Source organism: Giardia intestinalis, chromosome 5 (assembly GCF_000002435.2).
Source record: "Giardia intestinalis strain WB C6 chromosome 5, whole genome shotgun sequence".
In the NCBI taxonomy this organism is placed as follows: Eukaryota; Fornicata; order Diplomonadida; family Hexamitidae; genus Giardia; species Giardia duodenalis.
Window position 1 is genome coordinate 3,362,181 of NC_051860.1, and position 27,847 is coordinate 3,390,027.

The 27,847-nt window shown below is 50.2% G+C and overlaps 15 protein-coding genes and 1 non-coding gene across 16 annotated transcripts; 10 read left to right on the top strand and 6 right to left on the bottom strand.

The window, feature by feature from the left end:
* Positions 1-28: 28 nt before the first annotated feature.
* Positions 29-562, top strand: GL50803_006524 (Ubiquitin-conjugating enzyme E2-28.4 kDa; the record flags this gene model as incomplete). Its single annotated transcript, XM_001707518.1, has 1 exon — positions 29-562. The coding sequence occupies one exon, from the start codon at positions 29-31 to the stop codon at positions 560-562; it is 534 nt and encodes a 177-aa protein (XP_001707570.1).
* Positions 563-724: 162 nt separating this feature from the next.
* GL50803_0016650 (Kinesin-4) lies at positions 725-3,895 on the top strand (the record flags this gene model as incomplete). Its single annotated transcript, XM_001707517.1, has 1 exon — positions 725-3,895. The coding sequence occupies one exon, from the start codon at positions 725-727 to the stop codon at positions 3,893-3,895; it is 3,171 nt and encodes a 1,056-aa protein (XP_001707569.1).
* Positions 3,892-5,958, bottom strand: GL50803_006530 (Ankyrin repeat protein 1; the record flags this gene model as incomplete). Its single annotated transcript, XM_001707514.1, has 1 exon — positions 3,892-5,958. One exon carries the CDS (start codon positions 5,956-5,958, stop codon positions 3,892-3,894), a length of 2,067 nt encoding a protein of 688 aa, XP_001707566.1.
* Positions 5,959-6,027: 69 nt separating this feature from the next.
* GL50803_006531 (Queuine tRNA-ribosyltransferase) lies at positions 6,028-7,167 on the top strand (the record flags this gene model as incomplete). The annotated part of the gene is made up of 1 exon (XM_001707513.1): positions 6,028-7,167. The coding sequence occupies one exon, from the start codon at positions 6,028-6,030 to the stop codon at positions 7,165-7,167; it is 1,140 nt and encodes a 379-aa protein (XP_001707565.1).
* A 175-nt stretch (positions 7,168-7,342) lies between these two features.
* Positions 7,343-8,353, top strand: GL50803_0014235 (uncharacterized protein; the record flags this gene model as incomplete). Its single annotated transcript, XM_001707512.1, has 1 exon — positions 7,343-8,353. One exon carries the CDS (start codon positions 7,343-7,345, stop codon positions 8,351-8,353), a length of 1,011 nt encoding a protein of 336 aa, XP_001707564.1.
* A 275-nt stretch (positions 8,354-8,628) lies between these two features.
* On the bottom strand, positions 8,629-9,198 carry GL50803_0014236 (N-acetylglucosaminylphosphatidylinositol deacetylase; the record flags this gene model as incomplete). The annotated part of the gene is made up of 1 exon (XM_038045750.1): positions 8,629-9,198. The coding sequence occupies one exon, from the start codon at positions 9,196-9,198 to the stop codon at positions 8,629-8,631; it is 570 nt and encodes a 189-aa protein (XP_037902348.1).
* A 182-nt stretch (positions 9,199-9,380) lies between these two features.
* On the top strand, positions 9,381-9,695 carry GL50803_006535 (uncharacterized protein; the record flags this gene model as incomplete). The annotated part of the gene is made up of 1 exon (XM_001707510.1): positions 9,381-9,695. The coding sequence occupies one exon, from the start codon at positions 9,381-9,383 to the stop codon at positions 9,693-9,695; it is 315 nt and encodes a 104-aa protein (XP_001707562.1).
* A 508-nt stretch (positions 9,696-10,203) lies between these two features.
* GL50803_0014238 (Ankyrin repeat protein 1) lies at positions 10,204-12,060 on the top strand (the record flags this gene model as incomplete). Its single annotated transcript, XM_001707509.1, has 1 exon — positions 10,204-12,060. The coding sequence occupies one exon, from the start codon at positions 10,204-10,206 to the stop codon at positions 12,058-12,060; it is 1,857 nt and encodes a 618-aa protein (XP_001707561.1).
* GL50803_0027896 (uncharacterized protein) lies at positions 12,057-17,708 on the bottom strand (the record flags this gene model as incomplete). The annotated part of the gene is made up of 1 exon (XM_038046015.1): positions 12,057-17,708. One exon carries the CDS (start codon positions 17,706-17,708, stop codon positions 12,057-12,059), a length of 5,652 nt encoding a protein of 1,883 aa, XP_037902349.1.
* Positions 17,709-18,274: 566 nt separating this feature from the next.
* On the bottom strand, positions 18,275-20,314 carry GL50803_0021063 (RNA pol II accessory factor, Cdc73 family, C-terminal domain-containing protein; the record flags this gene model as incomplete). The annotated part of the gene is made up of 1 exon (XM_001707507.1): positions 18,275-20,314. One exon carries the CDS (start codon positions 20,312-20,314, stop codon positions 18,275-18,277), a length of 2,040 nt encoding a protein of 679 aa, XP_001707559.1.
* A 63-nt stretch (positions 20,315-20,377) lies between these two features.
* GL50803_00t0025 lies at positions 20,378-20,450 on the top strand. Its single transcript has one exon. It is a non-coding gene; the product is annotated as a tRNA-Lys (tRNA).
* Positions 20,451-20,455: 5 nt separating this feature from the next.
* Positions 20,456-20,920, bottom strand: GL50803_0016652 (Ribosomal protein S13; the record flags this gene model as incomplete). The annotated part of the gene is made up of 1 exon (XM_001707506.1): positions 20,456-20,920. One exon carries the CDS (start codon positions 20,918-20,920, stop codon positions 20,456-20,458), a length of 465 nt encoding a protein of 154 aa, XP_001707558.1.
* Positions 20,921-20,949: 29 nt separating this feature from the next.
* Positions 20,950-21,582, top strand: GL50803_0013897 (MCT-1 protein-like protein; the record flags this gene model as incomplete). The annotated part of the gene is made up of 1 exon (XM_001707505.2): positions 20,950-21,582. The coding sequence occupies one exon, from the start codon at positions 20,950-20,952 to the stop codon at positions 21,580-21,582; it is 633 nt and encodes a 210-aa protein (XP_001707557.2).
* An 88-nt stretch (positions 21,583-21,670) lies between these two features.
* GL50803_0016653 (FYVE zinc finger domain-containing protein) lies at positions 21,671-24,643 on the top strand (the record flags this gene model as incomplete). Its single annotated transcript, XM_001707504.1, has 1 exon — positions 21,671-24,643. The coding sequence occupies one exon, from the start codon at positions 21,671-21,673 to the stop codon at positions 24,641-24,643; it is 2,973 nt and encodes a 990-aa protein (XP_001707556.1).
* A 37-nt stretch (positions 24,644-24,680) lies between these two features.
* Positions 24,681-26,279, top strand: GL50803_005345 (DinF protein; the record flags this gene model as incomplete). The annotated part of the gene is made up of 1 exon (XM_001707503.1): positions 24,681-26,279. The coding sequence occupies one exon, from the start codon at positions 24,681-24,683 to the stop codon at positions 26,277-26,279; it is 1,599 nt and encodes a 532-aa protein (XP_001707555.1).
* Positions 26,280-26,345: 66 nt separating this feature from the next.
* GL50803_005346 (Kinase, NEK) lies at positions 26,346-27,827 on the bottom strand (the record flags this gene model as incomplete). Its single annotated transcript, XM_001707502.1, has 1 exon — positions 26,346-27,827. The coding sequence occupies one exon, from the start codon at positions 27,825-27,827 to the stop codon at positions 26,346-26,348; it is 1,482 nt and encodes a 493-aa protein (XP_001707554.1).
* Positions 27,828-27,847: the final 20 nt, after the last annotated feature.

A 27,847-nucleotide genomic window follows, 5' to 3' on the forward strand; every position in this document is an offset into this window, starting at 1 on the left:
AAATTATAGCATTTCGGAAAAGTGGCAAATGAGCTCCAAGACTCAGAAATCCTCACCTACAGAATCGCAAATAATTATCAATCGAAAGCTTCTATGGGAGCAGAAGAATCCTGACCCTTATTATAAGCTCCGTCTTACAAATAGTGGCGACCTCTACAGAATCCACTTCTCTTGCAGAGGCCCGAAGGGCACCGTGTTTGAGGGCGGTATCTATCACGGTGTGCTTGTCCTGCCACCTTCCTTTCCGTTTAAGCCACCAGACCTGATGATGATCACCCCAAGTGGGCGCTTCGAGATTAACAAGAAAATCTGCTTCTCATATACATCGTACCATCCCGAAACGTGGTCTCCGGCGCTGAACTTCAAGCATATCATCATCGGATTCCTCAGTCTCTTCAACGAGTATAGTGAGAGTGCCATAGGAATGATCACTACTATGGATAGGCCCACAATCGATAGATACAAAGAGGCGAATATGAAGTTTACATGCTCAGAATGTGGCATGTGCCACTCATCTATCTTGCGGGAGCTTGAGGAGCTGGAGAAGAGCAAGGGATGCTGACGGTTTAAGGGTTTATCTTTAGCATCCTTCAAATATATGCGACTGTCCTCTTTCTAGCGACTATGGTTCCAGAATGACCGCTTTTTGGCCTTCAAAGTGTTTGTCCCGTCTTACTCTGTTTTGTATAAGTATTGCACAGAAAGAAAAACAGGTAAATTGCTGATGGATTCCAGTATTGGAAGGGTACGCGTCATCCTTCGAATCAGACCCCTCGTTAGGGCGGAGCTCATGGACGGCGGGGGTGTCAGTGTTCAGGCACGAGGATCCTCTATATTTCTTCAAAATGACACATCATATATGTTCGATTCTGTACTAGGCCCTGAGTCCTCTCAGGAGGATGTATCTGCAGAGGTGCTGAACGGGTTGCTTGCACCATTCATTCAGGGGTACAACTGCACCGCCTTTGCATATGGTCAAACTGGCGCGGGAAAATCCTACACCATTGGGGTGCCGAACCAGACATCCCTGAGCTATGTGGAGGCGTGTCTTGGAGAAGCCAATAAAGAAAGTCATGCTGGCGCAGATGTAAGCGACGTCGACGTGGACCCTCAAACTAAATTTGCGTCTGTCGGCCTTATCCCTCGCTTCATCGTTCAACTCTTTGATGCCTTGGCCAGCATTCAGTCTGTGTGGAAAGTAAGAGTGTCCTTCCTGGAGGTTTATAACGAGACGCTTAGAGACCTTCTTTCCCCGGAGACAGATTCGTCTTCTTTGTGCATACGCGACTACAAAGGAAAGGTCGTCGTCCAGAACTTAACTGAGCGAGAAGTCTCCAGCGCAAAGGATGCCGCTAGGTGCTTTGTTAACGGCGGTATCTTGCGTGTTACAGCCGTCACCGCTATGAATGAGCGGTCTTCTCGATCCCACAGCATCTTCACGGTCACCCTTGAGCGCGTTCAGGATAATAAGAAGTTTCTCTCCAAGTTTTCCTTTGTTGACCTTGCGGGCTCTGAACGAGCAAAGAAGTCTGGGGCCACAGGCCTCCAATTCAAGGAGATGGTCGGCATTAACTCCGGGCTGTTGGCTCTAGGAAACGTGATCAGCGCTTTGGCAGCCAATCAAGACTCAAGGGAGAAGCGGCATGTACCGTACAGAGACTCTAAGCTTACTAGACTTTTGCAGGACTCCCTCGGCGGCAGCAGCACAACCATAATGATAGCAAACATAAGCCCGTTCATCGGCAATTTTGATGAGACCAATAGTACTATTCTTTACGCTGCACGTGCACGGAACATAATTAACGTCCCGGTGGCTTGCCACGAGGAGCTCAACCTTGGCCAAGCACAGGATCAAGTGCGCCAGCTTATCAAGGAGCTTGAGAAAGAGAATCTAACGATGAAGGCAGATCTTGACCGAGTCAGAAAGCAGCGAGATGACCTGCGAGGTGAGATAGAGATCCTTGAGGCACAGCTTTTAGAACGCAATGCAAGACTAATTACAATGGCCAAGGGTGCCGCTCTCGAGCCTTCAACCCAGCAGGCTTTGGGTAGCAATCAGCTGGACAATCTAGGAAATCTGAGTGTGAATGCTGGAGTCAAAGAGATACCTGAAGTTGTGCGAGAGCTCGTGCGTAGTAACTGTATTGCCATTGAACAAGAGTTTGGCACGTTTTATGCGCCCAAAAAGATTCAGACCATTAGATTGCTGTTAGATTTATTAACAGATTACATTTGTAAGACGTACCCTGTCGATAACAGTAATTACAATGATGTATTCAAGGCACTTGTTAATCAAAATGTTATAAGTTCACTGAAAAGTGCCAATGCGCGTAGCTCAACTGGCACGGGAGGCAAAGCTGCTGGGCCGTCTTTTACAAAAAAGAAGGCATCTAGCTCAAAGCAGCTGCTAACCAATGAGCATAACAGCGCAATGTTTTCCGATACCGTGGTTGCCACACTTATTGATGCGTTACTGCTACTTAGAAAGGCTGGGTCGGCACCGCTTAATAAGCGCAAGAAGCAGCCTCGTAAAAGCTCAAGGGCTGCGCTTAGAGAACACTCTAAACTAGATAATCAGCAGGGCAATACCGAGGCACCGTCAACCAACGGCGTGCTGTCAGAACAACTCTCGAAAGAGAGTGTAATCTTTACCAACACGTCTTCCTCTACTTCCTTGCTGAAAGTCAGCATGCTGGACAAGAGTACAAGCAGCGACGTGTCTCCAGTCAATGTGAGTGAGTTCTTGGATCGATCGCTATATGAACATAACAACAAGGGCGAAGGAGATGAAGAACAGCAAGATGTATATGACTTAGCCTACAGGGATATAGTTGATAATACAAGGAATGTCCCGGAGGGATCTGCAGCGCTGACAGCGATTAAGGATCTGATAAAACGCCTCATATCTAAAGAAGCGTGCCCAGAAGAGATATACCACTCAACTGTCACCGCTATGATGGCACTCCAGAAGCAGCAAGAGCATATTCTTGAGCTAGAGGGTCAAATGACATACATACAGCAGAAAGTGCAGGGGAAAACTTGTGACGAGAATGTAATCGAGTTGAGAACCCGCATAAAAACCTTAGAGGAAGAGCATAGAGTTGCTCTCGAGGAACTGCGCACAAAGGAACAAGTTCAGCTGGCGATGAATCAGGTACAAGCGCGATTCCAGTCAATGATAGAACGGTATAAGAAGGAGATTATCGAAAAGACACGAGCATGTGAGGAGGCCAACAGGCTCCTTAAGTCACAAAGGATGAACCAATCGTTCAACGAAACCCCAATCAAGCCAAAGAGGCCAGGAAGCAATCGTCTCAGTATGGGTCAGATGCATGCACACAGACGTGTGCAGTCGAACACCGAACACGCATTTGCAATGATAGACTCCGGCTATGCACCAGCAGTTCATGCCAAGCACGCACACCATCTGTCCTCAGTTAATATGACGGATTGTAGGCCAAAAAGCAAAAAAGATATCGGTCAGAGTCACCAGAAACTAGGCAACAGGGACACTAAGCTGGCTGAACTAGATAGAAAGCTAGAAGATCTGCAATCTCTCTATGCTTATAATGCTAAAAATGAGGAAGTACTAAGGAACAGGGTAGAGGAGCTAGAAGCGGAGAGAGATAGCCTGGCGAGCGAGAAGCTTTCTCTCCAAAAGAGATTGTCACAACTTGAGCAGGACATAAAGATGCGTGTGGTTTCTCCAGTTAGAGCATCTGTGGAGGGAGTGCCACAACTCCGGAGACAACTCCAGCAGCAGCCCCGTCCTCGACAATCCTCAGGTGCAAGTGGTACTCCCCAGGCAGCTAACCAGAGAGAAAGAAATCCTGATGAGCTGAAGGGGTTACAGCTGCAAGGGCTGCCGATGCTTGGAGCACGTCAGAAAAGCTAGGGTTGTGAATCGCCCTCATACGTCCCCGAGAATAAATATTTAACAGCCCTCTTCAGGCGCTTGAGGAACCCTTGTGGGGGGCCAGGTGAGTCTCGGGAGGAATGGAAATGCTCATTCTCATACTGAAGCCTGCTATATGCATTCAGGCTTCGGCACACTGTACTCTGAGAACGCGGGGTAATTCTTCTGCTCCCGGGAGTCTCTGGACAGTTTGGTGTGCGGGGAGAAATAGCCTCAGTTTCATCCTCTGAGTTGTCGAGGCCCATGATACTGAAGTTTTTACTAGAACGACCCGATGTTCTGGCCTTTAGCTCAGCTACCTCAACCTGCAGGGCCGAGATGCTTCTCTTGTTGCTACTTCTTTCCTCATCGATCTTAGAGCTGATCTGGTTACATCTCTGCTCGAGGGCCTTCAGGCATGTTCTACTGTTCTCCTTAAACTTTTCAAAGTCTCCCGATATTCCTCTGATGTTCTTTTGAACAGAGCGAAGGTTGTACCCCAGAGCAGTCACCTGAGACTCGTTTTGCTCGAGTAATTGTCTAGTGGCCTCCCACAACTCATCTTTACTGGGCTTCCCTTCTGCTTCTCCACGAGGCAGATTGAGCACCTCACCCAACATACCAACGAGCTCCTCAATTCGGTGCTCCTGATTGGATAAAAAATCAGAGATAGTGTCTATGCGCTGTGAAAGTCGCAGGATCGTTTCTTGAATCTCGTACTGACTAGTTGTGTCATGCTGATAAATACTGTTTTTATTCTTTGTTCTAATTGCATACCCTGGACCAGTTGATCTACCAGGTGCATCAGTGACCGGCTTTGGGGCAGTTTGGAGATTGGTCACTGACATGGCCGTTGAGTGTACGCGCGACTCACTGTTGAGTGGTGGCTTTTTCAACTGAGAAGTGAGGCTAGTTTCTAAAGAATTGTTATAGAACTCCATCAGCTCTTTTAGCTCGCTATCGAATGTGTTGCCCGCCACCTTTGTGTGTTCGAGCTCTTCAATGACCATATGACTATCCCGCAGTTCGTTGGCGACCGGCGCAGGTGTCATTGCAGGAGTTTTCAAGGAGTTGTTGATAGTACAATCGGAAGGTATCTTCCTAGTAGCAGCTATCATGGATGCGCTCCCTGACAGCCTAAAGCGCTGTTGGTGGAATCGTGTAATCTCGTCAACCACCTTTGTAAGCCCTAGTGCCCTGGCAAGCTCGAGGGGTGTCTGACCCTGTTTGTTCTGCAGGGCCTCCTCTGCTTCTATCAGAATGATAGCAGATTCTGCATGATAATTCTGGATTGCTAGTAGGAGTGCTGTGTTGTGGTTATTGTCCCGATGTCCCGACTCATAGGCTAGTAGTGCTTCAGTTGTCTGTGTACGACCAGAGTAGGCAGCATACATTAGTGCTGTGTGACCTTGGGCATCCTGCAAACCTGCCTCTACAGAAATGAGGAGTTTCACCATCTCGACATGCCCGGCCGCGGCCGCAATCATCAACGCTGATCGCCCTGTGACGCTCCTCATGCCTGCCTCTTGTGAGACGAGCATTTTCCCGCATTGCCACTTGCCGGTCTGTGCAGCAAACATGAGGGCTGTCATCCCACTGTTATCCGTCAAGGATGCCTCCTTGTGTCGCGCCATATCGACAAGCTCAGTCCACCCTAGGCGGCTCGCTATCATCAGAGCGGTTGCACCGTCCTTTCCTTGCATTCCCGCCTCCGCCTCCAAAAGGAGCCGAAAGCAGCCGATACTCCGCCTATATACCGAGCTCATCAGAGCTGTCTGTCCACCAGCGTCCTGCATGCACCTTTCGTACGGAAGGAGAAAGGATACGATGGCCTCTTGGTTGTTGTAGGCAGCAAACATAAGGGCTGTCTCTCCTGTGTTCACCTGCATTCGCTGCTCCTTTTCTACCAGCAGCCTTACACACTCAAGATGCCCAGCGCTGGCGGCGAACATCAGGGCAGTCTGGCCGTTTGCGTCGGCTAGCCCCACATAAAGGTGCAAAAGCGCACGCACATCGGCCTCCCTACCCTCAAAGGCAGCGACCATCAGCTCGGTTTTACTCATATATCCCTAGCACTGCTGCTGGCGCAGACGCAGGGTTGTTGACCTCTGGATTTCTTCTTTTTTAGAAAAATGGATGACGTCCCCTCTGTCTTTCTGCAGTCCAGATTCGGCGCCGTCAGTGCACTAACGTTTGATATATTAAACGACATAGACCCAGACATGGCTATGGGGCTGTATATCGATACGGCCTGCTTTGCAAGCAGAAAGCTCGTAGCCCAGGCCGGATCGCTCAACAAATTCACGGGACAGCACAAACGGCCGATTCTCCTAGGTCCGGACAACTGCTCTCATCCGGTCCAAATCAAATCTAAGAAGCATTTCACTCAGGTACAGTATTCAAGCAGCACCGTGTATGAGTACTTTAATGCAAAAGAGTTTGTGGGTCTCATCAATGATTTGAAGCCGACATTTTTTGTTCTTCCTAATCCCCTGCCTCTTCCTAAAAGTCTAACAGGAGCCTCGCCAAAGCCATCCGATATTATTTTACATTGCAATGCATCGACTGACTGGCTTGCTATAGCAGACACTGCAAGGAATGCTCTGATAGCAGTCACCGAGGAGACTCTCCGCTACAATGACCCGCTGCCAAAGCCAGAGCTGTACGCGAGCTACCTAGATGTTATCAGCAAATCTAAGGGTCCCTTCTTCCTACCGTATCTATCCCAGCTTCCTGTCATTCGTGACGTCTGTAAAGCCCGTGGATACCCTACTCGCATCGTTGTAGCTTCTGGAAGCACTCTCGTCTCTCTGCTGACGGCCTTGCAGTATGAATCTGTCAGTGTCATAACTGATATAGTGTCACTGTACTCTGAACAAGGAATAGCCATCACTGTCCCCTTGGATCTCTTTACTAAACAAGTGGAGGTACAAGAGGACCGGGAGCCCCTGCGTAAGCATACCATTGGCACGGGTGTGTATCCCTCAGAGACTAAAGAGCATCGAATGCTCACCTATCTAGACTCCTCCATGTACGCAACAGACCAGGAGCCTCTAGACAAGACGTGCCCGTGTCTGGGATGTAAGCGACCGAAGGCGTACTTACGCCACCTTTATACCACACACGAGCTGACAGGATTACTTCTAGTAGCTGCACACAACGTAACGTGGATAAAGCGATTCCTACTTCTTCGGCAGAGGTGCCTCGAGCTGCACGGACCCAGCTTGCTGAGTGAGTTAGTTCGCAGTATGCTGAGTGCTCTAGCACATTAGGTACTCGCCGCACATGTTAGTAAAGAACCCTTGCCATGTTTGTTATCACACTGTGTGACTTCAATCCATAGTTCCCGGTGGAATCGTTGCTCTGGTATCAATTGTGACCACAGCTCCTTGGATAGTCGATGCACTTGGGTGTCGCAACCCACAATCTTCCCGAGGAAAAAGAAAAATGGGCGTTCTGGATGGAGCTCTTTTCTCGTTGATAGATCTCGTCACCACTAAGCAGACAACAATCTTTCTGCTGTCTTGTACCTTTACCCTGCTCGTTCTAAGCAGATATTCTTCCAAAAGGAACCTTAGACAAGCCATAGAAACTGTTCGCGCCGTCCGCACCATCCTGCCCCTGGACGTTCAGTATCCGTCTGTTAAAGGGTTTAATATGCGGACTTATCGCTGGGCTGCGGTTTCATCGGCCGATGACGCCCCTGTACAATCTCTGTCTCTGCTCATTGTCACAAGCAGTGCAATGAACCCATCCTGGTATATTCTCCGTTATCTCCACGTTTCAGGGCCATTTCTACTCTTTGAGGTGGCAATACTGCCTCAAGCAAAGGGACTCTACGCCATTCTGGTCGGCCATCACGAAGGCAAGACGTTTAACAACGCATATCCGTACGCTGGAACTCGTGTATCTGACGCAAAGAGTCCTAGCATGTATCACCAAGCATACGAGTCGTGCTCTGGCCTTGCTAGAGGCCTCTATGACGCCCTTGTCTCCGCAAGTTCTGACCCTATCGACATTGCCAAGTCGGTTATCACATGTGCTCTGATGGAGGACAAAGTAATCTTCCATACTCACAATTCCGGATGTATAGACACTCTGGAGGGCATTTTGAGGGCCTTAAGGTCTGTGCTTCATTATGCAACGTCGTTCAGCCCAACGGACATACAGAGAAAACAAATTGCTAAGAAAATGCTTGCTGCAGAGCGTGAGATGGCCAACATAAATGCCCAGAAGCGTTCAGAAGAGGCAGCAGAAAACACAAAGAAGCTTCTCAAGGAGTACAACGAGCGCCTTCGGGACCCCCACATAACCGAGTCAGAACGTAAGAAGATCAACAGGAAACTTGATAGCATTGAAGCCCAGCAGAGGGCCTCTCTGAGCAAGATGCTCTTTGGATATAGCATGCCGAAAATGAAGCCCTCCAAGAAGTCTCGCACGCAAATAATATACCAGTAACGTTTGCAGCTGCACTAGGCACAGTGGTTGTTTTGCAAGGTCTTGGATCAACTGGTGGGAACTGGCGATAACCCCCTATTTACTGAGTTCTTGCGACAGGAACTGACTATGCAAGCTTGTGGTGCCTCACTATCCCTGAACACGCACAGGCACAGGTACAGCCAAACGCTTTTATATAGACTTCGGGTGTGAACAAGAAATGCACACTCCATATACACGAGATGGCATCGACTGTAACTAGCAAGCGATGTACTACAGTGCATACATACTTGCGGCTAAGCCGTAGAGAATATGTTGGAGTGCATAGATGGAGCAAATATCAAGAACAGGCGCCGGAACCACACGTCTTGCGACGCGTACGTCATTAGAAACAGGGATCTCAGCTGGCAGGGGGCTCTTGAGGTTATTCTCACCTGATCCATCCTAACCTTGTAGAGCCACGGCATAAGCCACGCAAGCCGAGGAGGTGTTTGCAGGAAGTAGCACTTTGCACGAATCCGGCCTGCCAGCACCGCCTTCCCTATCTGGCAATGGTTTATGTGGCCTGTGACACCTTCGCTGTCAAAGGTGTAAACGGTAATGGCATCACCCATTGCCATGTCCATTCCGTACAAGATTATTTGTAGAAGTCGTTCGCTCCACGGTGTATAGGGATCATCGAGAAGAGGCGTCCGAAGATAGTGAGTCCTGATGGCTGAGAACCTTCTTGATAAGGATGCGAGCTCGGAGGTACGGAGAGCCCCCTGCCTTGGGTCTTGTCTGCTTCCTCCTTGGAGCTCTGCAGATTCTCTCCAGCCGCCAGATGTCAAGCAGAGAATGAGCGTGGGAACCTCATGCTCCTCCATGTGCTGCAGTAGAGGCCCGAAGAAGAGCAGCTCATCATCGGGGTGCGCTGTCAGGACAATCACCCGAGTTCCGGAGTACTGCTCTAGCTGAGACACAACACTGAACAGTAAGTTAGTAAATGTCACGATCTTTTGTTTAAGACGCTTTACTCGACCACGTAATAGACGTCTACATTCAGAAAATGTTCTGGCTGCTTATTTTTGCAGTGGCCGTGCTTGCATACAGACCGTCAGATAGGAAAAGGGACACGTATTCAGCTGTTCTACGCAGCCCCAAGCCATGCGGCTTGAAAGACTACGAGGGGCTTCTAACCTTCATGAAGTCTCCCGAGCGCGACCTGTACGATCTTACTATCGAGTACGGCTATACCACGCCTGTGCTGCTATTCTTAGACGTCAATGAACAGGAACTAGGCCGTGTTTACATCGACAAGAGCCACACGCCTGTGGCAATTCAGGCGTTGCTGGATGAAGCTGATATCCCGGTTCGCAGGTAAAGATGGTCAAGGGGGCTCCAAGTGAACACAGATTTCTGTTCCAGCAGTTTCATAAACCCCGTTGCCGTAGTAGATTCCGTAGTCTTCTGCACGTTGGCCAACAAAGGGCACGGGTGTTAGGAGTTCCTTACCCGATTTCCCTGCCCTTATAGGCCATGGATTGGCCCACAGATGCCCGTATTTTTCCCGCAACTTCTGCACGTGCTCGTCGCTTTTGTAGTGACCCTGTTGCGCCTTCTTGGATCCAAAGGATACTCCACAAACAGTGCACGAGACCAATGGAATAACCTGGGAAACATGCATCTCTGCCATCTCCGGATGTAAAGGCGTCACTGATTTCGTCACTAGCAGTGACGACGCGGACGATGAGGCGCTAGGCTCTATCATTAAAAAGTGTAGGCAAGTGGACGACTTTTTTCGCGCTATTCGTGCCGGAGACTATGAAACAGTCTCCAGGCTTGTACTACAGTATGGAGCTTGCACCGATGCTAACGGACACACTCCCTTGATGTGTGCTATGGCTTCAAAGCAGGAGGACCTTCTTCCTGTGCTGATTCCGTCGTCATCGGGCATGGCAACCGAGAATGGGGAATACGCCATCACACTGGCTGCTGAACTGGAGTTTCTTCCTGGAGTTCTCGCTGTACTCCCGTACGAGCATCACTATCGCAACCGAGACGGAGATTCGGCCCTTCACATACTTGCTCGAAAAGGGATTGTCGACATCATTCCTCAGTGTGCACAGTACTTGGAGCGAGCAAGGGATGCTACTGGACGTATTCCTATCGACGTTGCAGCAGAGCATAACAGTGTTGCATTTCTCAAGGCCTCGATAGAGAATAAGCTGGGCTTGACGGCGGACGATGTTTTGCGCACGTTCTGTGCGGCACGACATGCAGGTAGACAAGAGGCCATGGATTGTCTTCGTGAATACATTTTCGTGGAGCCTGTTGAATGCCTCTGCTATCGTTGTAGCAACGTTCTGGACTTTCCTTCTAATAGTTCCAGCAGGCTAGGGACACCAATAGTATCGAGATACAGCTCCATATGTCGCACGCCTTTGTCGTTCAAGTCCATTCGAAGCCTGGGGTCTCTTTCTGCAGAAAGGAGGCCAAGCTTGCGCAGTCCCTGTCTTTCCCCGCGGCTATCTAATTCAGTGGAGACGACATCCATCGGCATACAGGTTTCTACCGCTTGTCAAAACTGTACTGAAAGTGCACAGATATATGAGCAGCAGATTGCTGAGCTAAACGACAGATTGTCAGCCCTGACTGCACAACTAAACACATTTTCTCAAAGATCGCCACAGGTAAGCACGACCCTACCTCATTGCACAGAGTCAAATTCTGGTTTTAGTGAAAGGAGACAAAAACAGAGAGACATAGTGGAAGCGGCTGCTCTATCCTTCTCGCCCCTACAAGAAGCCTCGAAGGCACAAACAAGAGAGCTAATTTCTGTGGTTACGCCAACAGTGAACAGAATCACAGATGACCCGCATCCCAGCGTCCCAAGTAGTCCCTTGCCTTCTTCCTCTCTATGTTCAAGCCAAGGGTCCAACCCAACAGTCCTCAGATTTTCGGGCTTTCGCGGGATCACCGAACTTGCTCTGTCGAAGGTGGGATCTCTCAAGAACAGCTCTCCGCATTTAGAGGACATGGGATCCCTGTATGAGGCCCCTGACATGCATACCAATATGACCGACCTTATGCGAGCAGCATGCAGCGGGAACGTAGGACTTGTGGGAAAGCTTATCGCTACCCAGTCGCGACACCAGACGGAGTCAGGCTACACGGCGCTAATGTTTGCATGCAGAATAGGAAACTTGGCAGCAGCTAAAATGCTTCTGCCCTACGAAGCAGGGATGCAGACGAAAACAGGATCAACGGCATTGATGGAGGCATGTGCAAGCGGAAGCAAGGAGCTTGCAACTCTATTGCTCATTGAGGGAGGCATCTATCGTAAGGATGGGTGGTCTGCTCTCATGAGTGCTGCTCGAGCAGGACTTCCCGACATTGTCCGCTGCCTTCTTCCAGTCGAGAGCGGTAGGGCTACTTTGGGCGGAGTAACCGCCCTTATGAAAGCCGTAGAGCAGGGACACTATTCGTGTATTTCAATGCTCATTCCATCGGAAATTCACTTTCGAAGAAAGGATGGGCGAACGGCAATAGACATCGCCCGTGAACTGAATAATACAGGCATAATTGGCCTGTTGGAGGACTACATCAACAACCATCCAGTCAGCCTTTCAGATCATCAGACAACAACTGAAAGGGATAGCAACCAGCTGACCAGTAGCGAGATGGAACTCCTTGCAGATATCGATGAGTATATAATCATGGGTGACGGCGCTTCCGACAAGTGTTAGGTAAACAAAGGCGGAGGCCCCAACTTAGGAATGTCCTTCAGGGACGTTATGATGCTGTCTAGCGTCTCATTGGAGAGTGCACACGGCACCGGGGTGATTTCTTTTTCGAGACGCTCTTCATGCTCTCCTCTCATAACGGGGGACGATTCTTTGCTGGCATGGTGCTTTTCGATCACCTGCTTGACATCTAAGCTCAGGCTGTCCATGAGGGCTACTAACGTGTTAGTGTCAACGCCAGACATTGCAGAACCGAACTCTATGGGACGCGTGATGTTCTCTGAGACCCTGACGTCGGAAGAGCCTTCAATGTGGCTCACATCCTTATTCAGTGTATCAAGCTTACCGAGCTCATGGCTGCTCTTGGATATCTGAATAATCACCGGGGTCTCAGACCCTTCAGATGCGGAAGAAGCGGACAAATTATCTTTATATGACGACAGTTCTGGTGTAACGCTAGTATTCGGAGCCTGCCTTTCTGCCAGGCTGGCCGAAATGCACTCAATAAACGTTGATCGCTTTGACGACGGACTCTTTGCAGCTGGTGGGGGTGGAGGAAGGGCATGTTTCTTGATTGTTGCGATAGATTTGGGAATGCCTCCCGGGCCTGAAATCGATGAGGCTCGGTGAGATCTTCTATCTGATAAGTGTGCTTTCGCGTCCTCAACGGTTGCTTCTTCAACTACGGCATTTGGCGTTGCACACGGAACTGGAGTTGAGCCAACCTCAGAGGTACAGGACGAAGAATCATGCGGTTCTGCAGAGATTTCTGGGTGTGGTCCACGGTTAGAAATGACATTGGTATTAATAATATCATCCAGCTTAAAGGCATCGTCCTCGTGCTGGTCTTGGATTCCAGCCTTGACGTCATGCACACTTAAAGCGTGCGGTTGTCTGGTGAAAAATTCATCCTCTGCTGTTTCGTAGGTAGATGCGTTGGATTCTGATTTTGGGACATTCAATAGCGTAGAGATCAGCCGACTAGGAACCTGCTGGTGCGATGTAATAAGAGAGGGGCTGTGTTTTTCTGTAATCCTCCCGAACTGGCTGCTTGTCTCACCACTAGTCTCAGAAAACCGACTTTGATTCTCGTTCTCTTCATGCAATGCTTTTAGTATCTTGCTTGAGTGTCTATAATGATCGGGATTATCAACGCCAATGTTGCCTTTAACTTTAGTGGACACATATGTGTCAGAGAACTTCCCTGCAGTGAAAACATCATCCACAAGTGAGGATCGAACAGTAACTCCCTGCTCAGTGCCTGTTACAGTGGGTACTGCGAAGCTGTAATTGCCGTACTTCCTAAGAAAAGCCCTAACTCTCGGAATATATGCGTTGATTGACAGGTTGCTTTCTGCATTTCCGAGGATAATGTTTTCGAATTTGACGTTAACTTGTAGATATCTAAGATTATTGTCCATGACGAATCCATACCTAAGTGATTCCTGCAGCATCTCAGTGAATGCAACTGTTTGCAACGGAGACAGGTTGATTGCCTCCATGTTAATTTCGTGATCTTGCTCTGTTACCGAGCCTGGCGATGGATGCTGTACTGGCGAGGAACAAGAATTGAAACTGGTTAGTGACGTCTCTGCAAGCACACCGGTACCTCGTCGCGGCTGCATAAGTGTAAGCATCAGTGCCACAAGGGCAACAGAGGACATACGGGAGACTTCTGCATTTGTTTCTGAGAAGTAGTATGCAGTAAGCTTCCCTTTGTACGGAATCGCAGAAACGGCCTGCTCCCCTTCGGTGTCTTTGGTGTACACCCCAATGTATCCGTTTTGCTCCGGAAACCGCTCGTAGTCTGTATCAAATGTCGATGTCTCTGGATTGAATAGTATTTTGGAGCCAAGGAGGCCGAAGAACATGAGGCGTAGCTCGTAAAGACTCTCAAGTACTGACTCACAGATCTTTATTGCCACTTTGCGGTGAATGATGTGGAGGATGCTGTCACTGTCATCCTTTGTATTGTCGATAAAACGAAGCGTTCTGTCGTTGTCTTCCCGCGCTTTTAGGGTGGCTTGAATAGCTAATTCTAAGGTGTTGTTCATGTATGACGGAAACAGCTCGGCAACAAATGCAGAAGAAAACGGAATTGCTCCTGTTTCCGTAAGGTCAGGGGAGTAAAGAATCTCCGGCACACGGACGTTGTAATCGCACCTAATCACCTCCAGGATCCAAGCCGTTATGTCTAGTAGGTCGGCGAGCTGAAGCCTGAAGTTAGGAAGGGAGATGCCAAAGTCGGCCTTGAGGGTCTGTATTTGTGAAAACTTGGAGGAGACCATGAAAACAGTTGGGTTTTTGGTATGCGCCATCTGCACTTGTTGCATAGCGGTTTTTTCGCAAGTGTTGTGTGCGTAACGTAAGCAGTAAGCAGCATTGATGCCAAATCCCTTGTAAGAAAGGGTATCTCTTTTCCCCATAAATACCATGCCAACTCCGTCAGAAAGCTTGTCAGCCTGCAGCATATGAGAAATAAGCTTGCATTTGATCTTATTCGAATGCAATCTAGATACCTGTGCCAGAGAGGTAGAGGTCGACAGGATACTATAAGATTGTGAGGTGCACGTCTCACTTTTGGAGTTTGCATACGTGAGGTCAGAGTCCAGAGATCTGGCGATAATCAAGGCGTACCTCAATAAGTCTGTTCCTCGCTTCTGTGTTCCGGCGAGAGAAGCGTTCTGAGATGCAATCGTGACCAGGCTACTCCCATAACAATCACACAGTTGCATCATGAGAGATGCAAAGTTTATTTCTAGTGGCACCAAACCGGTTCCAATCATCGGGTCAAAATGCTGTGCAAAGGAGCCTGTTGTTTTCAGAAGGCCTGTGTCTGTGGCCTGTGTGCCGTGCACTCTCTTTAAGTTGTCTATTTCACGCAATCGTCTGACATCGTTGGCAACATTTACGAGCAGATTGTGGGGAAGGTCCACCAGCTTAGTTGTTTGATTAGTCACATAGAAGTCGCAGAAGGAATGAACGGACTTGACGAGAATCTCGTGGGCTAGAAGCGAGTTTAGTTGTTGGATGGTGTCGTCAATGGTGATCCTTAATGTGCTGTCGCACTGGTCAATCTTATGGAATACCTTAGATAGAGTATTATTGTCCCCGGTAGCCAAGAGGATATAGGGATTACAAAGGATAATAAGAAGAGCGCGACAAAAAGTCAGCTTGTCCATGGCACAGAGAGACGTAAAGTCCGTCTGCCCCCTACTCGCCGACGCCATCAGCTCTAAGTCAAGGGCTTCGGACAAATCGATTATGTAACGAGAAATTGCGTCTGTAACAGTACTCGCGTTAAGAGGCTCATTAGACCGTATATCGTGAAGCAATAACACGACATGGGTAATCAGAAACTCCCGTGTATTGCGGCAGAGAAGAGTCACGTTTGGCGAATTGATAGACTGCAAAAGAAGCAGGACGTCTTGACGACGATACAGAGAATAGATTGTGTTGGGCGCGACGTATGTCTCATACTCTTGCATTAGTTTGTAATGACTATCTTCCGAATACTGGTCAGTAACTTCAAAAAGGCTGACTAGGCAATCGAGAAACGTGAGGTACGTGCATGCGCTTACTAAGCTTAGCTCCTTGTCAGTAGAGAACAGCTTTAGCGATGCACTGCTTGAGTACAGGGCCAGAAGGTTGGCGTTCATGCGTGAAGTGCGCTGGCTTTGGGCCAAGGAACTTGAGGCGGCAGCTTTCGTCTTGAATGATGCGGAATGCCCGAGACTCGTCACCGGATCTTCGTGTGCACACTGTGCTGCATAGAGAGCAGTGGACATAGCATTATAGCCAGAACTAAGCAAGATGATGTCGCTGGAAATTGGTCGCGGAACCGTAGAAGTGCCCTCCGACAGGGTCCCTGAAAAGCTGGGCTTGATGTCGATGAAAATATACACGTCCCGGAGAAAATCTAGTGAATTGGACATGAAACAATTGGTCAGCTTTGTTAAGATAACCTCTTCCAATGGAGCAGCATCAGAAGAAACGTACTCTGCAACAATCTGAAGTAGTGATTGAAAGTTGGAATAGTCTAGAGTGTTTCCAACGGCAATGCAGAATATGCCAAACGTTGCTGCCGCGTAGACGGGAATGGTCGGGAAATATGTAACTGGTGTTATTATGTTCTGCACCAGGGGAATAAAGAATGTGGCCATAAGCGTCTTGCGTCTTCCTGGCAGCCCGGAGCTGGAGGACAGCTTCATGGTCTGTGTGTTAGATGCCTCAAACTGCAGAGCATTGTACTCCAGAAGCGCTGCATCGATCAGTGTCTGCCTAAAGAACGAGGGGGAATACACTAAAAACAAGAGTATAATGCGCAAGTATGCGCCTACTATTTCATTATAATCATTCATGGGCATACTGCTGCAAGATTCCAAGCCTGCAGTCTTCGTGTCCAGATAGGAATAGAAGAACGAGGCTAAAGACCGAAACATTCGAACACTGTAAATAACGGAGAGGTAATCTACGATCGCCTGCTCTTCCTGAACCGAGAAAAGTGGTAGACGGTTTTCGAGAGGGCCATGGCTCTCCAAAATGGAGAATGGCACCCGCGTATATGCTTCTATCCGCCTCTCTCCGCAGTGCAGGAAGAATATGCTAAGCAGCCTGACCGTTATAACATCTGGTTGGTAGATGATGGAGCTGTCGCCAGCCATTGTACGCGAAGTGTCCGCAGATAGGTGTAGACTGAATGGAGACCGTGTGGATGCAGCAGACAAAAACGCTTTGGTGTCTCTGCCACCCAACAGGTTCGTCACAAGGTAGTCGTCCATAACTAGTCGGGTAAATATCTTGTCCTGGTGTCGAAGAAGAGCGTTGTATTGGGCCAGCGCCTTATCTACTTGTTCGCCGCTATCGAGAATCGCCTTTGCAATGGATTGCTTGAAGGTATGGAGCCGCTCCAATAAATCACTGAGCAATCCCAAGGTTGCTAAACGTGTGCTAGCAGAGCTGGAAACAGGACACTGTGCAGGAGGAGACAAGACTCTTTCAAACAAAAAGTCAGGCACCTGCGTCGAAAGAAAGAGCAAGAACTCGTCTGTTGAAAAGCTAGTCGTTGTATAGAGAGCCAAAATCTCTAACATCTCGTTCAGTGCGTCAGGGTTACCGGTGCATGTATGCAAATACGTCGTGAGGAGAGAAGCCGATTCATACGTCTCTCTGAATAGGCAAACAATCCCAAAGCGGACCTGAACAAAGTGCCGTAGGAACTGAACTGCGTAGTTTGTCAGCTGGGTACTGCCTGCCCGCGGCTCAGACATGGCCTTTGCAAGCTCCTCCATGCCACCGAGAGCCACAAAGCTCTTCAAAAGACATGTCTGGACCCTAACATAGGAGGTGCTTTCCCCACTGGAAATACCCTTAAGGAGCTGTGTCATGGTTCCTAGAGCGAGACATTTGAACCGAACCGTCGTCTCGTTAATGGGCTTTAAATCTATTCTGAAAAGATCCAACAAGAGGGCGACCAGCCCAGACGAGATTAGTACATCAAGCCTATCACTTAATGGGATTGCGTTTGAGGCAGCGACAGCGTCTTGCAAAAGAGACTGACAGATACTGCTTGAGGTATCGATGAACGCCGTCGAGCTGTACGTCCCCGAGAGGACCTCCTTTACTTGTGCGACAATGATGGGAATGGCCATCTTCCACTTAATTATGGGATTTGGCGCCATGCATGATTTTAAATGCAAATATGAACTGAAAATTGGAAGCAAGGGGCTTGGCTCGTAGGATCTTACCTTTCACACGTTTGTATGGTAATGTTCTACTTACTTATTGACACTCCACATACAGCTGGGCTCTGCACTAACACTCTGAGTAATAAGTAAGAACGAAAATAGTGCAACAATAAGTTTATTTCAATCATGCAGTTTTGTCCAATGTAATCAATCTTGAACTACTTCAGCTTTCTCACCACTAAAGACCACTAAAGGCTAGTTGTTTCTGCTGAGGCCTTCCCCGAACGACAGTTTGTTTGTGCGTTTACAAGCAACATAAGCGCCAGCTAGAGTTTAAGGAAGCTTCCAAATTGCAGTGATCATCTTGCTAGTGCATGAACTGATGAGTGTGAGGACGCGTTCACACACCCCGTAGAATAGGAACATGCTTATCTCTGAGGCGGAATCCCTATAGTCGACACAGCGGTCGGGACTGTAGTGCTATCTGGGATGCAAATTCTATATGGTCTAAACTTATTATACTCATAGTGTTAACCCAATCTATTTTCAATTAGCGCCCAGAGCGTCTTCATCTGTACATGCACAGCCGCAGAATCTATACTGGATAGCTGAATAGAGAAAATATTATCGCCTTTGTAGTAGGGCGGAGCTGCTTCTTCTCCTTTCATATGAAAGTACACCCCCAGAGATTTAGACAGGACATACGCCAACTTATCTTCGTTGGGCTTGTTGATGCGAACACGATTAAATTGAGAAGATTGCTTTTCCAAAACCACGCAAAGAACGGCACCGCTCTCCCACTCCTGCTCAGTAACTTTTCCCACGTCGGATGTAAAGACCAAAGTTCGGGCTTTGTACGACAAAACGATATCGTCCGCAGCGAAGGACAACTTGTCCTTGCTGATGCTGAAATTCGTTGCCCCCGCTTCCTTGTCCTTGGCCTTCTGATGAACGTAGCTGTATTGGGGACGGCGGTAGTCCTTAACTTTCTCAAGACGGTTCAACGGTTTAAACTCTCCTCCTACGAATAGATAAAGTATGTTCCGTTCATTGACGACGCAGCTGCTGTAGGCAGACGGTATTAAGATGTATCGTGGGCTGCTCTTTGATATTCGCTGTTGGAGGCTTTGGTTTACCTCTGCCCTTCGCTCGGAAGGTTCCACTTGAGAGTCGGGAGATCTGTGATAAAGACCTGATAGCACTTGCCTGAGCGTACTATCCGCGACAATCGGAATGTTATTTCGGATGAATGGAGCGACAAACTTTGCATAGTGAAGCGAGTTGGCAGAAATAAAGGTCACTGGCCGTTGTATTTTCGCTGCAACAACCCTGATGGTGTCGGCGGGATCCTTACGCGCGGTGATAGTGCAGTACTTACTAAATGTACGTAGGACTTTGGACAAGTACGCTGTCGGAACAAGAGACGCGTAGAGAGAGGAGAGATACACGGTGCTACAGAACAGCGATGGCTTGTATGTGTTCATACTTCGTGCGATGTCGTGAATAGTGTTCAGGATCCGTGACCCGCGCGCCGAAAAAAAGTCTTTACTGACAACAAATGTTGAGCGATGTATAAAGCTGGTTATCTGAGCCTTTTCAACCTCTAAAGTCTTAGGAAGAACCTTCACATTGGATGTGACTCTGGACGAAAGCACAGAAAGACGCCCAGAGTAAATCAATTTCTGGTCTGGGCCGTCTGTTTCTGTGGTTAGTTGTGGGTTACTGGCAACTCGCTGGTCGAGCTCGCTGTACTTTTTGATTGAAGAGATTGCTTGGTCAAGAGAGAAGCCAGAGGGGCCACTGGCATGCTCTTCGGAGGTCTTTGGAGACATAGCTGTGGGAGCAGCTGACCTGTCTGCTAAAAAGGGAGTCAGAAAGTCCAAGTGTTTGGAAGCATGCTCGATCGCCGAGTCCACCTCAGTGAGAAAGCTGGCTCCGTGTGAGTAGTACGAAAGATATTCTTGGTTGTCTTTCTTATCGTCCGCCTCCCGCGATGCAAGGAATTCGTGCAGTGCGCTGTAGTAGGAGCTGACGTCGCGCCGCCTGTCGTATTCGTGGACATCGAAAAACGCACCTTTGTTAGAGTCCTGAGTCAGTTTTATTATGAGAGGAATGCCTCCGCTTTTGAGTAGATCGGGGACTGCGCTGATGTTGACGTCAGTGATGAGACGCACGCTGGAGGGGTGGATAATGTCTGAAGAGTCTGCATCAGAATAGATGGCGGCATAGAGCCCCAGTATGCTCTTCCGGTCAAACACAGTTGTGTGGGCTTCGCTGGCGAGCGCCGCGTACTTCGGCCGGATGCGTCGAACGAAGAGGTTCTCGGCGACAACCGGCTCTCCGTTGGCAAGGATGAGCTGCTGCTGGGTTGCGACCATGACGCAGAGGTCTGCGACCGTCATGGGAACGCCCTGGAGCGTGATCTCGTCGTGGGCGGGGAGGAGGGAGCCACCGGCGTAGACGTAGCGCTGCTGGGAGGCCTCGTCGTCGACAAGGCACCAGGCGCAGGCCGGGTCCCGGGTCTGCTGGAGGCCGGTGAGCGCCGCGCGGGCTGCAGCGAGCAGGGCCATTTTGCAGGGCCAAAGAGGAAGACACCCCTCCCCTGCGTGTCTGTGGGTCTGACGGCCGTTGTCGCCGCTTTAGCTCAGTTGGTAGAGCGTTGGACTTTTAATCCAACGGTCGCGGGTTCGAGCCCCGTAGGCGGTGTTTACTCACGCGTACGTCGCAAGGAGCGCGGCGGCCTGGTCGGACTTGTAGCGGAACGTCGGGGGGAGGCGCCTCGCCTGGCGGTAGTAGCGCGCGAGGCGGTGGATCCTCGACTCGACCAGGATCAGGCGGAACTTCGAGTCCTTGTCGCGGCGGCTGCGCTCGAGGTGCTTGCGGATGGCGACCGCCTTCTTGATCATGCAGTAGAGGTCCTCGGGGATTTCGGGCGCAAGGCCCTTCGCTTTCAGGATGCGGACGATCTTCGACCCCGTGACGTTCTTGACCTGGCCGATCGCAAACTGGTCGCGGAGGATAAGCCCGATCCTCGAGGGGGGCGTGCCCTTCTTGGCGAGCTTGCAGATCTGCTCGCAGACGTCCTCCGGCGTGTACTTGTTCCAGGGCGCAGGAGCGCGAGTGTATGGTATGGCAGAGCGGGATATACCCTTACCCTTCGAGTGCATGCGGCCCATGGCTTTGTCACGTGCCCGCTAAAATTGCTATGCAAAGTGAATTTAAAGTCGCGGAGTTTTTTTACAGGCAGGCAGCCCGCGGCCCTATGGAGCGATTTGCGCGCGAGTGGTGCACGAACCTCTCCCTCCTCAAGGCGTCCCAGGCGAAGAAGTGCGTGGCCGGCCTCAAGGAGCAATTCCCCGGCGCAGAAGCCCTCATCGACGAGCTCTTTCCGCCCAAGGGAGAGGTCTCCCTGGTCAAGTGCAAGAACTACATACAGCTCCTAGTCAGCACGCTCCCCGCTGGCAGCGCCCACAACACAGGGACCAAGCCCGTGAAGCGGATCGTATTCTGGAACATCCGCGACGGCCCGTGGATCCCGACCCTGCGTCTCCTGCAACGATACCCGACCCTGCTCCCCGTGCTACTAACCGACGCGTCGTGCCCCAAGTTCATACTCCAGGGCGCTCAGATGATGGCCCCTGGCATCCACCAGATGGACCAGGATCTCCCTCGGGGTGCGATTGTCTCTGTGAGCATCCAGGGTGCCCCGCCGTTCTACATCGGCCGTCTCACTCAGGCCGGTAAGGAGATAATGGCCGAGGGTCGCCACGAGCAGGCCGTGGAGACTCTCAACATAATTGGCGATGGGTTCTGGGAGTACGGCGACGACTATAAGTAAATCGGAGTTGCCGTGCGTGCGCCGCCCGTCTGTGCGAGAGCTGCGCTGATAATAATTTTGAAACGTTTTCCTGTTTTCCGCAAAACAAATGTATTCGGGTCCTTACAATAGTGCACCTGCGGGTAATCCCTACGGTGGCCCTCCGCAGATGTCCTCTGGTGGTCCCTACGGCGCAGGCGCCCCACAGGCGGGCCCCGGCCCCTATGGTTCGTCCATGCCTTCGGCCAACGCAGGCCCTTACGGTGCCCCCGCGGGGCCCTATGGAGCCCAAGCCCAGGGAGCTTCTGGCCCCTATGGCGCGTCGCAGGCTGCTCCACAGCCAGCATCGGGCCCTTATGGGTCAACTGCCCCTGGATACGGTGCGTCAGCCCAGCCTTATGGAGCCGCTGCTTCCACCGCAGGCGTCGGCCCCTACGGCGCAGGCGCTCCATCGATGGGTGGTAGCGGGGTCGGTGGTCCTGGGCCGTACGCAAACCCTGGTGGCCCTTACGGCTCATCGGGCCAGCCACCTGCAGGGCTGTACGGCTCTGGCGCCCAGCCAGGTATGATGGGAGGTCCTTACGGCGCACAAGGGCAGATGGGCATGGGTGGTCCCGCTCCAGGGTACGAGCAGACTCGGATCCCGGGAATGGACGTAGGCGGGTATAGCCAGGGTCCTGTTGGGGGCCCGCAGACCATAGAACCGATCGAAGAGGTCAAGAGAGTGCGCTTCCACATGACGAACGGCTACGAGTTTTCTCTCTCCATCGCAATTCCTCACAAGACCCTTGTCCCTCGCACAGAGTGGATTCAGGACAAGGACGTGAACAACTGCCAGGGCTGCGACACGGCATTCACACTTCTTAACCGCCGCCACCACTGCCGTAGGTGCGGACGCATATTTTGCAATGCTTGTTGCATCAAGCCAATTGATATCCTGAGCGATACTGGAACAGACAGGCTTTGCAAACTCTGCAAGGCTGTCATGCTTGTGGTGGACGGGCCTCCCAATCCCCTTGCTTACGACGTAAAGCAGTTTCTCGAGGACCAGAGCTTATCTGTGTATCTCACGTCGCAAGACCACTTAATGGCCGCCGAATACATCCGCCTTATCCAGAACAACCTCAGGAACAACGACTCTCGCACATTTCTGATGCAATACAGGCCGCAGCTCATCTATAGAGCAGTCGAGCTTTTGGACCAGGCTGTTCGTTCAATCGTTGATCATGCCTCTCGGGTTCACTACATCACGCTCCCGCAGTCCCAGGGCGGATATGCCATCCCGAACGGTCCCCAAATGATGAATCTCCGAGATGCATCAACCATCATTTCACACTCACTCGGCCTCTTGATCAACCTGACGAGCACATCGAACAAGCAATTTGCTAGCGCCTTGGCCTACATCCGCGAGGTAGACACAATTGGCATAATAGTCTCGGTCCTTACTCCAGAGGTGGACCTGGTCAAGCAGGAGTTGGCGATTTGGGCTCTCCGCAACATTACCGCAGATCCAGGGTGCATTCCTCGCATCATGGAGCATCGCAACTTTGTTCCTGGAGTGGCGCGCCTCCTCGGCACCGCTGTCCGTGCAACGGGAGAGTTCATTACAAGCCTGATTGGAAACATTGCCCTTGCTGCTCCTGACTATGTTCCGCGTCTCCTGCCGTCCAACCCTATACCGAATATGGTCGATACTCATGAGATCCTCAAGTTTATCATGCATAATATAGACATCACGGCGCATGTCACACAGTGCATGGCCATGCGCCTGATGGGTCTCTTTGCCAAGAACGCGCACTCTAAGGATATCCTCATCAACTACAAGGTTCACGAGTCCATTGTGGCTGCTTTAGCTAAGCGTGCTGTTGAGTTCTTTACGACTGCGGGCAATTCCGCGGCCATGGCCCTCGACTCGGCTCTTCGCTACGTCAGATCAGAGACGATGGCAAACCCCATGAAGGACGTTAACGAGGCCTACGTCATGTCTGGCGGATTCTTCGCCTTAGGGTGCTTTGTGGAGCTTGACGAGGAGGCTGTGACAAAGGCGATCATTGACGGAATCTTTGGTTCTCGCGAGCTGACTCTTTACCTCATGAAGTCCATCTCCCGAGAGACGGCGTACACCTGTGTTGAGAGTTCCTACTTCCTTCGTGTTCTTCTTGCAGGTAGCACTAAGGAGGTGTCTGACCGAATCATCGGAGACGAACAGTACAAGAGTGATTTCATACGCAACGTTGTCATTGTCCTCGACCGCCCCTTCATTATGGAAACAGTCACCACCAATTGCCAGTCCATGCTGTCTGCGCTGCAGAACAGCGACAATAGCTCTTTAGCTACCGAAATAAATACTCGGCTCAAGGGAGGCGCCGGTTCGCAGGGCCAGGGTGGAGTTAACATTGCGGAGGCCTTGTCTTCGAACTATGCCGGCGCAGAGATGAACGAGACAGATCTCAAGAGGCAGGCTACAGGCCCCTATGGAGTCCCCAGTGGTATGAACATTTCTGGAATCCCCAACCCATATTCAATGCCCCAGCAACAGTGCCCTGTGATCCCGCAACAAGGGTACCAGGGACAACCGTCAGCAAGCCTCTATTCTGCAGGCCAGCCTCCTGTCTCTGCTGTTGGGGGCCAAGGTTTTGGGCAGTCTGGCGGGATGTATGGCCAGGGAGTTCCGCAGCCGGCTTCGGGGGCACCTGGGCCGTACGGCTCTTCCGTTGCCTCCAATCTGTACGGAGCTGTTTCCTCGTCTAATCCGTATGCTGCGGGTAACCCTTCTGCGGGCTCTAACATGGGACCGTATGGTGCGCCCCAACAGGGCTACTCTGGAGCCGTTTCGGCACCAGCGCCTATGTCAGGCTCTTATGGGGCTGGAGTTCCTGTCTCGACATATGGATCCACTCCAGCGCCCGCCGGGCCTGGGGCTTCTGGGCCCTATGGAGCACCACAGACTTCCAACCCCTATGGTGCCCCTGCACCCGCCTCGAATCCTTATGGCGCCGCAACGGCACCAAATCCTTATGGGGCTCCTAGTGGATCTAATCCGTATAAGACGTCTAGTTTTCACAGTGAGGAGCTGGCGTGATGCGCCCTAGTAAATCTGTTGGCATAAATATTCTAAAATGGGTCGAGACTTCCATGACTATTTGGACGAGGACAAGCCCGCTGCAGAGTCTTCGATAGGCTCGGGGACCGATAAGACTCTTAACTCAACCATCATGAAGCTTACGACAGCAAATGTGAACGTCCTCTTGTGGTCCACAGCGCTCCCCTACATATGCGGTTTTCTTCTAGAAGGGCTTGCCTTCATCGGTGACTACAATTTAGTCATCTACTACCCCGGCTTTGTGGGCCTCTTTGGAATGGCCCTTGCATATCCTGTGGAGATATTAATGTGCAAGAACATTACACTGGGGTATGGCTTAGCAACAGCAAGCGCCATCCAGAAGGCTCTAGCAAAGAATAAGGCGTCGCTAGCCAGCTCCTACCTTGCCCACTACATAATGCTCAGCCTCCTCTGGTCTATTCTGTGCACAATTTGCTTAACACCGTCGGCGGTCCCATTGCTGAAATTCATGGATAATCACCAAGGAAATGAACGCGGCATGGCGTACTCTCGTATCGTCTTTTCGACACAGAACTTTGCCAACATATTTAGTAACTCCATTAGTCAAGTCCTTGCTGTTGAAAACCGAGTAGCGCTCAACTTCTTCCGCCATCTCGGCTCTTCCTTTCTATTCATCCTCTTCGATTATATAATATACTTTATATCAAGCTTCTATTCCTCCAAGATTCCCGAGCTTTGCCAATCGTCTGCCATTGCATATACCTTGGCTCATACCGTCATAAGCGTGTGGATCCTCTGCGTTCTTTTTAAGAGAACCGCGTTCGATATTCCAATAAAAACCTCTCTTGATCTAAAGCTCAAGCGATTCTGGCCACTGAAGCCAAAGATCATCAAGACCATTATAGTCGGGAGCCTTCCCCCAATCTTGTTCAACTCTACAATTCCAGCGACTATTCTAGTGTGCAATATCCTCGTTAGTCGATATTATACTTCCTTAGAGACGATTAACGCATCTAGGCTGAAATTCATTACCTACCTCCGGTATAATAATCTATTTATGTTTATCAACAACGGATTTAACCAAGCATTTATCACCACTTGCGGCTTCAACTTGGGCCTCAGGAACTATGGCCGTGTACGCCAGCTGATAGTTGCCTCTGCGCTTTGGACCCTTGTGCTTTCTGCAATCCTAGGCATACTGATGTTTATCTTTTACAAGAGCGTTGCCCAGCTCTTCTATCCTATTCTTGCGTATCACCAGGCAGAGCTGGAGTGGAAGGATACACAAAGACAGTATGAGGAGACCTACGAGGCAGTGGCCCTTGCCTCCCTAGGGCCTATATGGATGGGCCTCTTCATGACTGTGAGCTCTATTGCACAGCTTGAAGACAAGTTTCTTGTGTTTGTGCTTTTGCAGACATCGCGCATTGTTGTACCGATTATCTTTGCTATATCGGCAGGCCTCTTGATCCAGGACAACGCGAAGCTATTAACGGCTCTTCCAATCGGTGACGGGATTGCTGGCATGTGCTGCCTTACATTTTTGTTCTACTACTTGCAAAAGTATAAGCACCTAAGCCTTATTGAGCAATCACGAAAGGAGAATGAGGCATTAGAGGCACAAATAGCAAATCTGGACGCTCTGAACGACTGATACATCTGCGCTACGCCGTGCACCAGGTTCCTCCATTTTCACTTGAGAGGAGGCATTACCAACAGTTTACAATAGAGGAAGAAGCTCATTCATGCCCATTTTCTCAGCTGCAGCGCGTGGAGATATTCTATCGACCTTTATGTCCTTTTCATGCGAAGCCATGAGCCTGGCAAACTCCAAATTTCTGTTTTCTATCGCATAGAGCAAAGCAGTGAATCCAGAGAGTGACCTCATTCTCTTCTCGTCATCGAGGAGGATCCTTCCTGCTTCCACGTTGTTAGTAACGGCTGCAATCATCAGGGCTGTCATGCCGTCCAAGCGTTGCTTTCGCTTATGGCTATCAATGTGGCGCTTCACGCCGTCTATGTCGTTGTCTTTTACTGCGTCTATGAGAGGCGTGGTACTTTTGAGGATTATATCGTTGAGATCGCCGGCCGAAAGGGGCTTTAACGCAGCATTGGACACGTCTAGGCTTACAGGATCAATCTTGACGTCCTGAATATCCAGAGGAACAGGTACTGCTTTTGCACAATTATCTTGACTGTCTCCTACGCGGCCCTCAGCAGCATCGCCTAATTTTGAAAAGTCGTGCAAGCCAAAAAGGTTGATGGTGATCGCGTTGGCAGCAATGGATGGGCTGTCCACAATCCTGATGTGACCATATCTCCCCTCTTCGGCCCACTTCTTTGTTATGCTCTGAACCTCCGGGGACTTGATGATGTCGGATGCAGAGGGTCGATCGTCAGGGTGGTACTTTATCATGGCTGAAATGATCCTGACAAACTCAGTGCTGTATCCAGGTATTGACAGCTGCGACGACGACACTTTCCTCGCCCTCTCGAGACGATCTCTGTCTGTGGGGCCTGTGATGAGATACTTTTGCGCAGCCAATTCGTACATGGTGCACCCAAGGGACCAAATGTCGAAGGATGTGGTGTATGTTCTAGACTCAAAAGATTCTGGGGGCATGTATATGGGCGTCCCGACAATCGTCATTGCCATATGCTCCTGAGCATTCTCATAAAGGCGGCAGACGCCAAAGTCTGCAAGCTTCACCTGCATGTCATCCCCGATGAGCAGATTTGCAGGCTTGATATCGCGGTGAATGACGGCCTTCCCCGTCGCATTAAATGGAGAGTGACAGTAACTCAGCGCCAAGAGCACTTGGATCATGATTGCCCAAAGAAGATCCTCGTCGATTTTCTTTCCATGCTTCTTATGATCTGTCAGAAATTTGAGCATGTCGCCGTTCTTGTAATAGTCCATGATGATTGAGTAGCTGTTTTCATCCACATCATCGAACACTTCATAGTACTTCACAATATTCGGGTGGTCGAGCTTCATCGTAATATCGATTTCGTTGGTGACTAGCTCCTTTGCTTTCGAGCTGAGACAGGAGTACATGATCTTCTTACAGCAGAGAAGCTTATCCTTTTGCGCAGATGTCACGGCATACACCTTTCCATAGCTGCCTGTCCCAACAACGCGATCTATGGTGTATTTGTCGGTGACTGACCCCTTTTGAATAAACACCGGCTCCTCTGTCATAAAAGAGTTTTTTATATTTG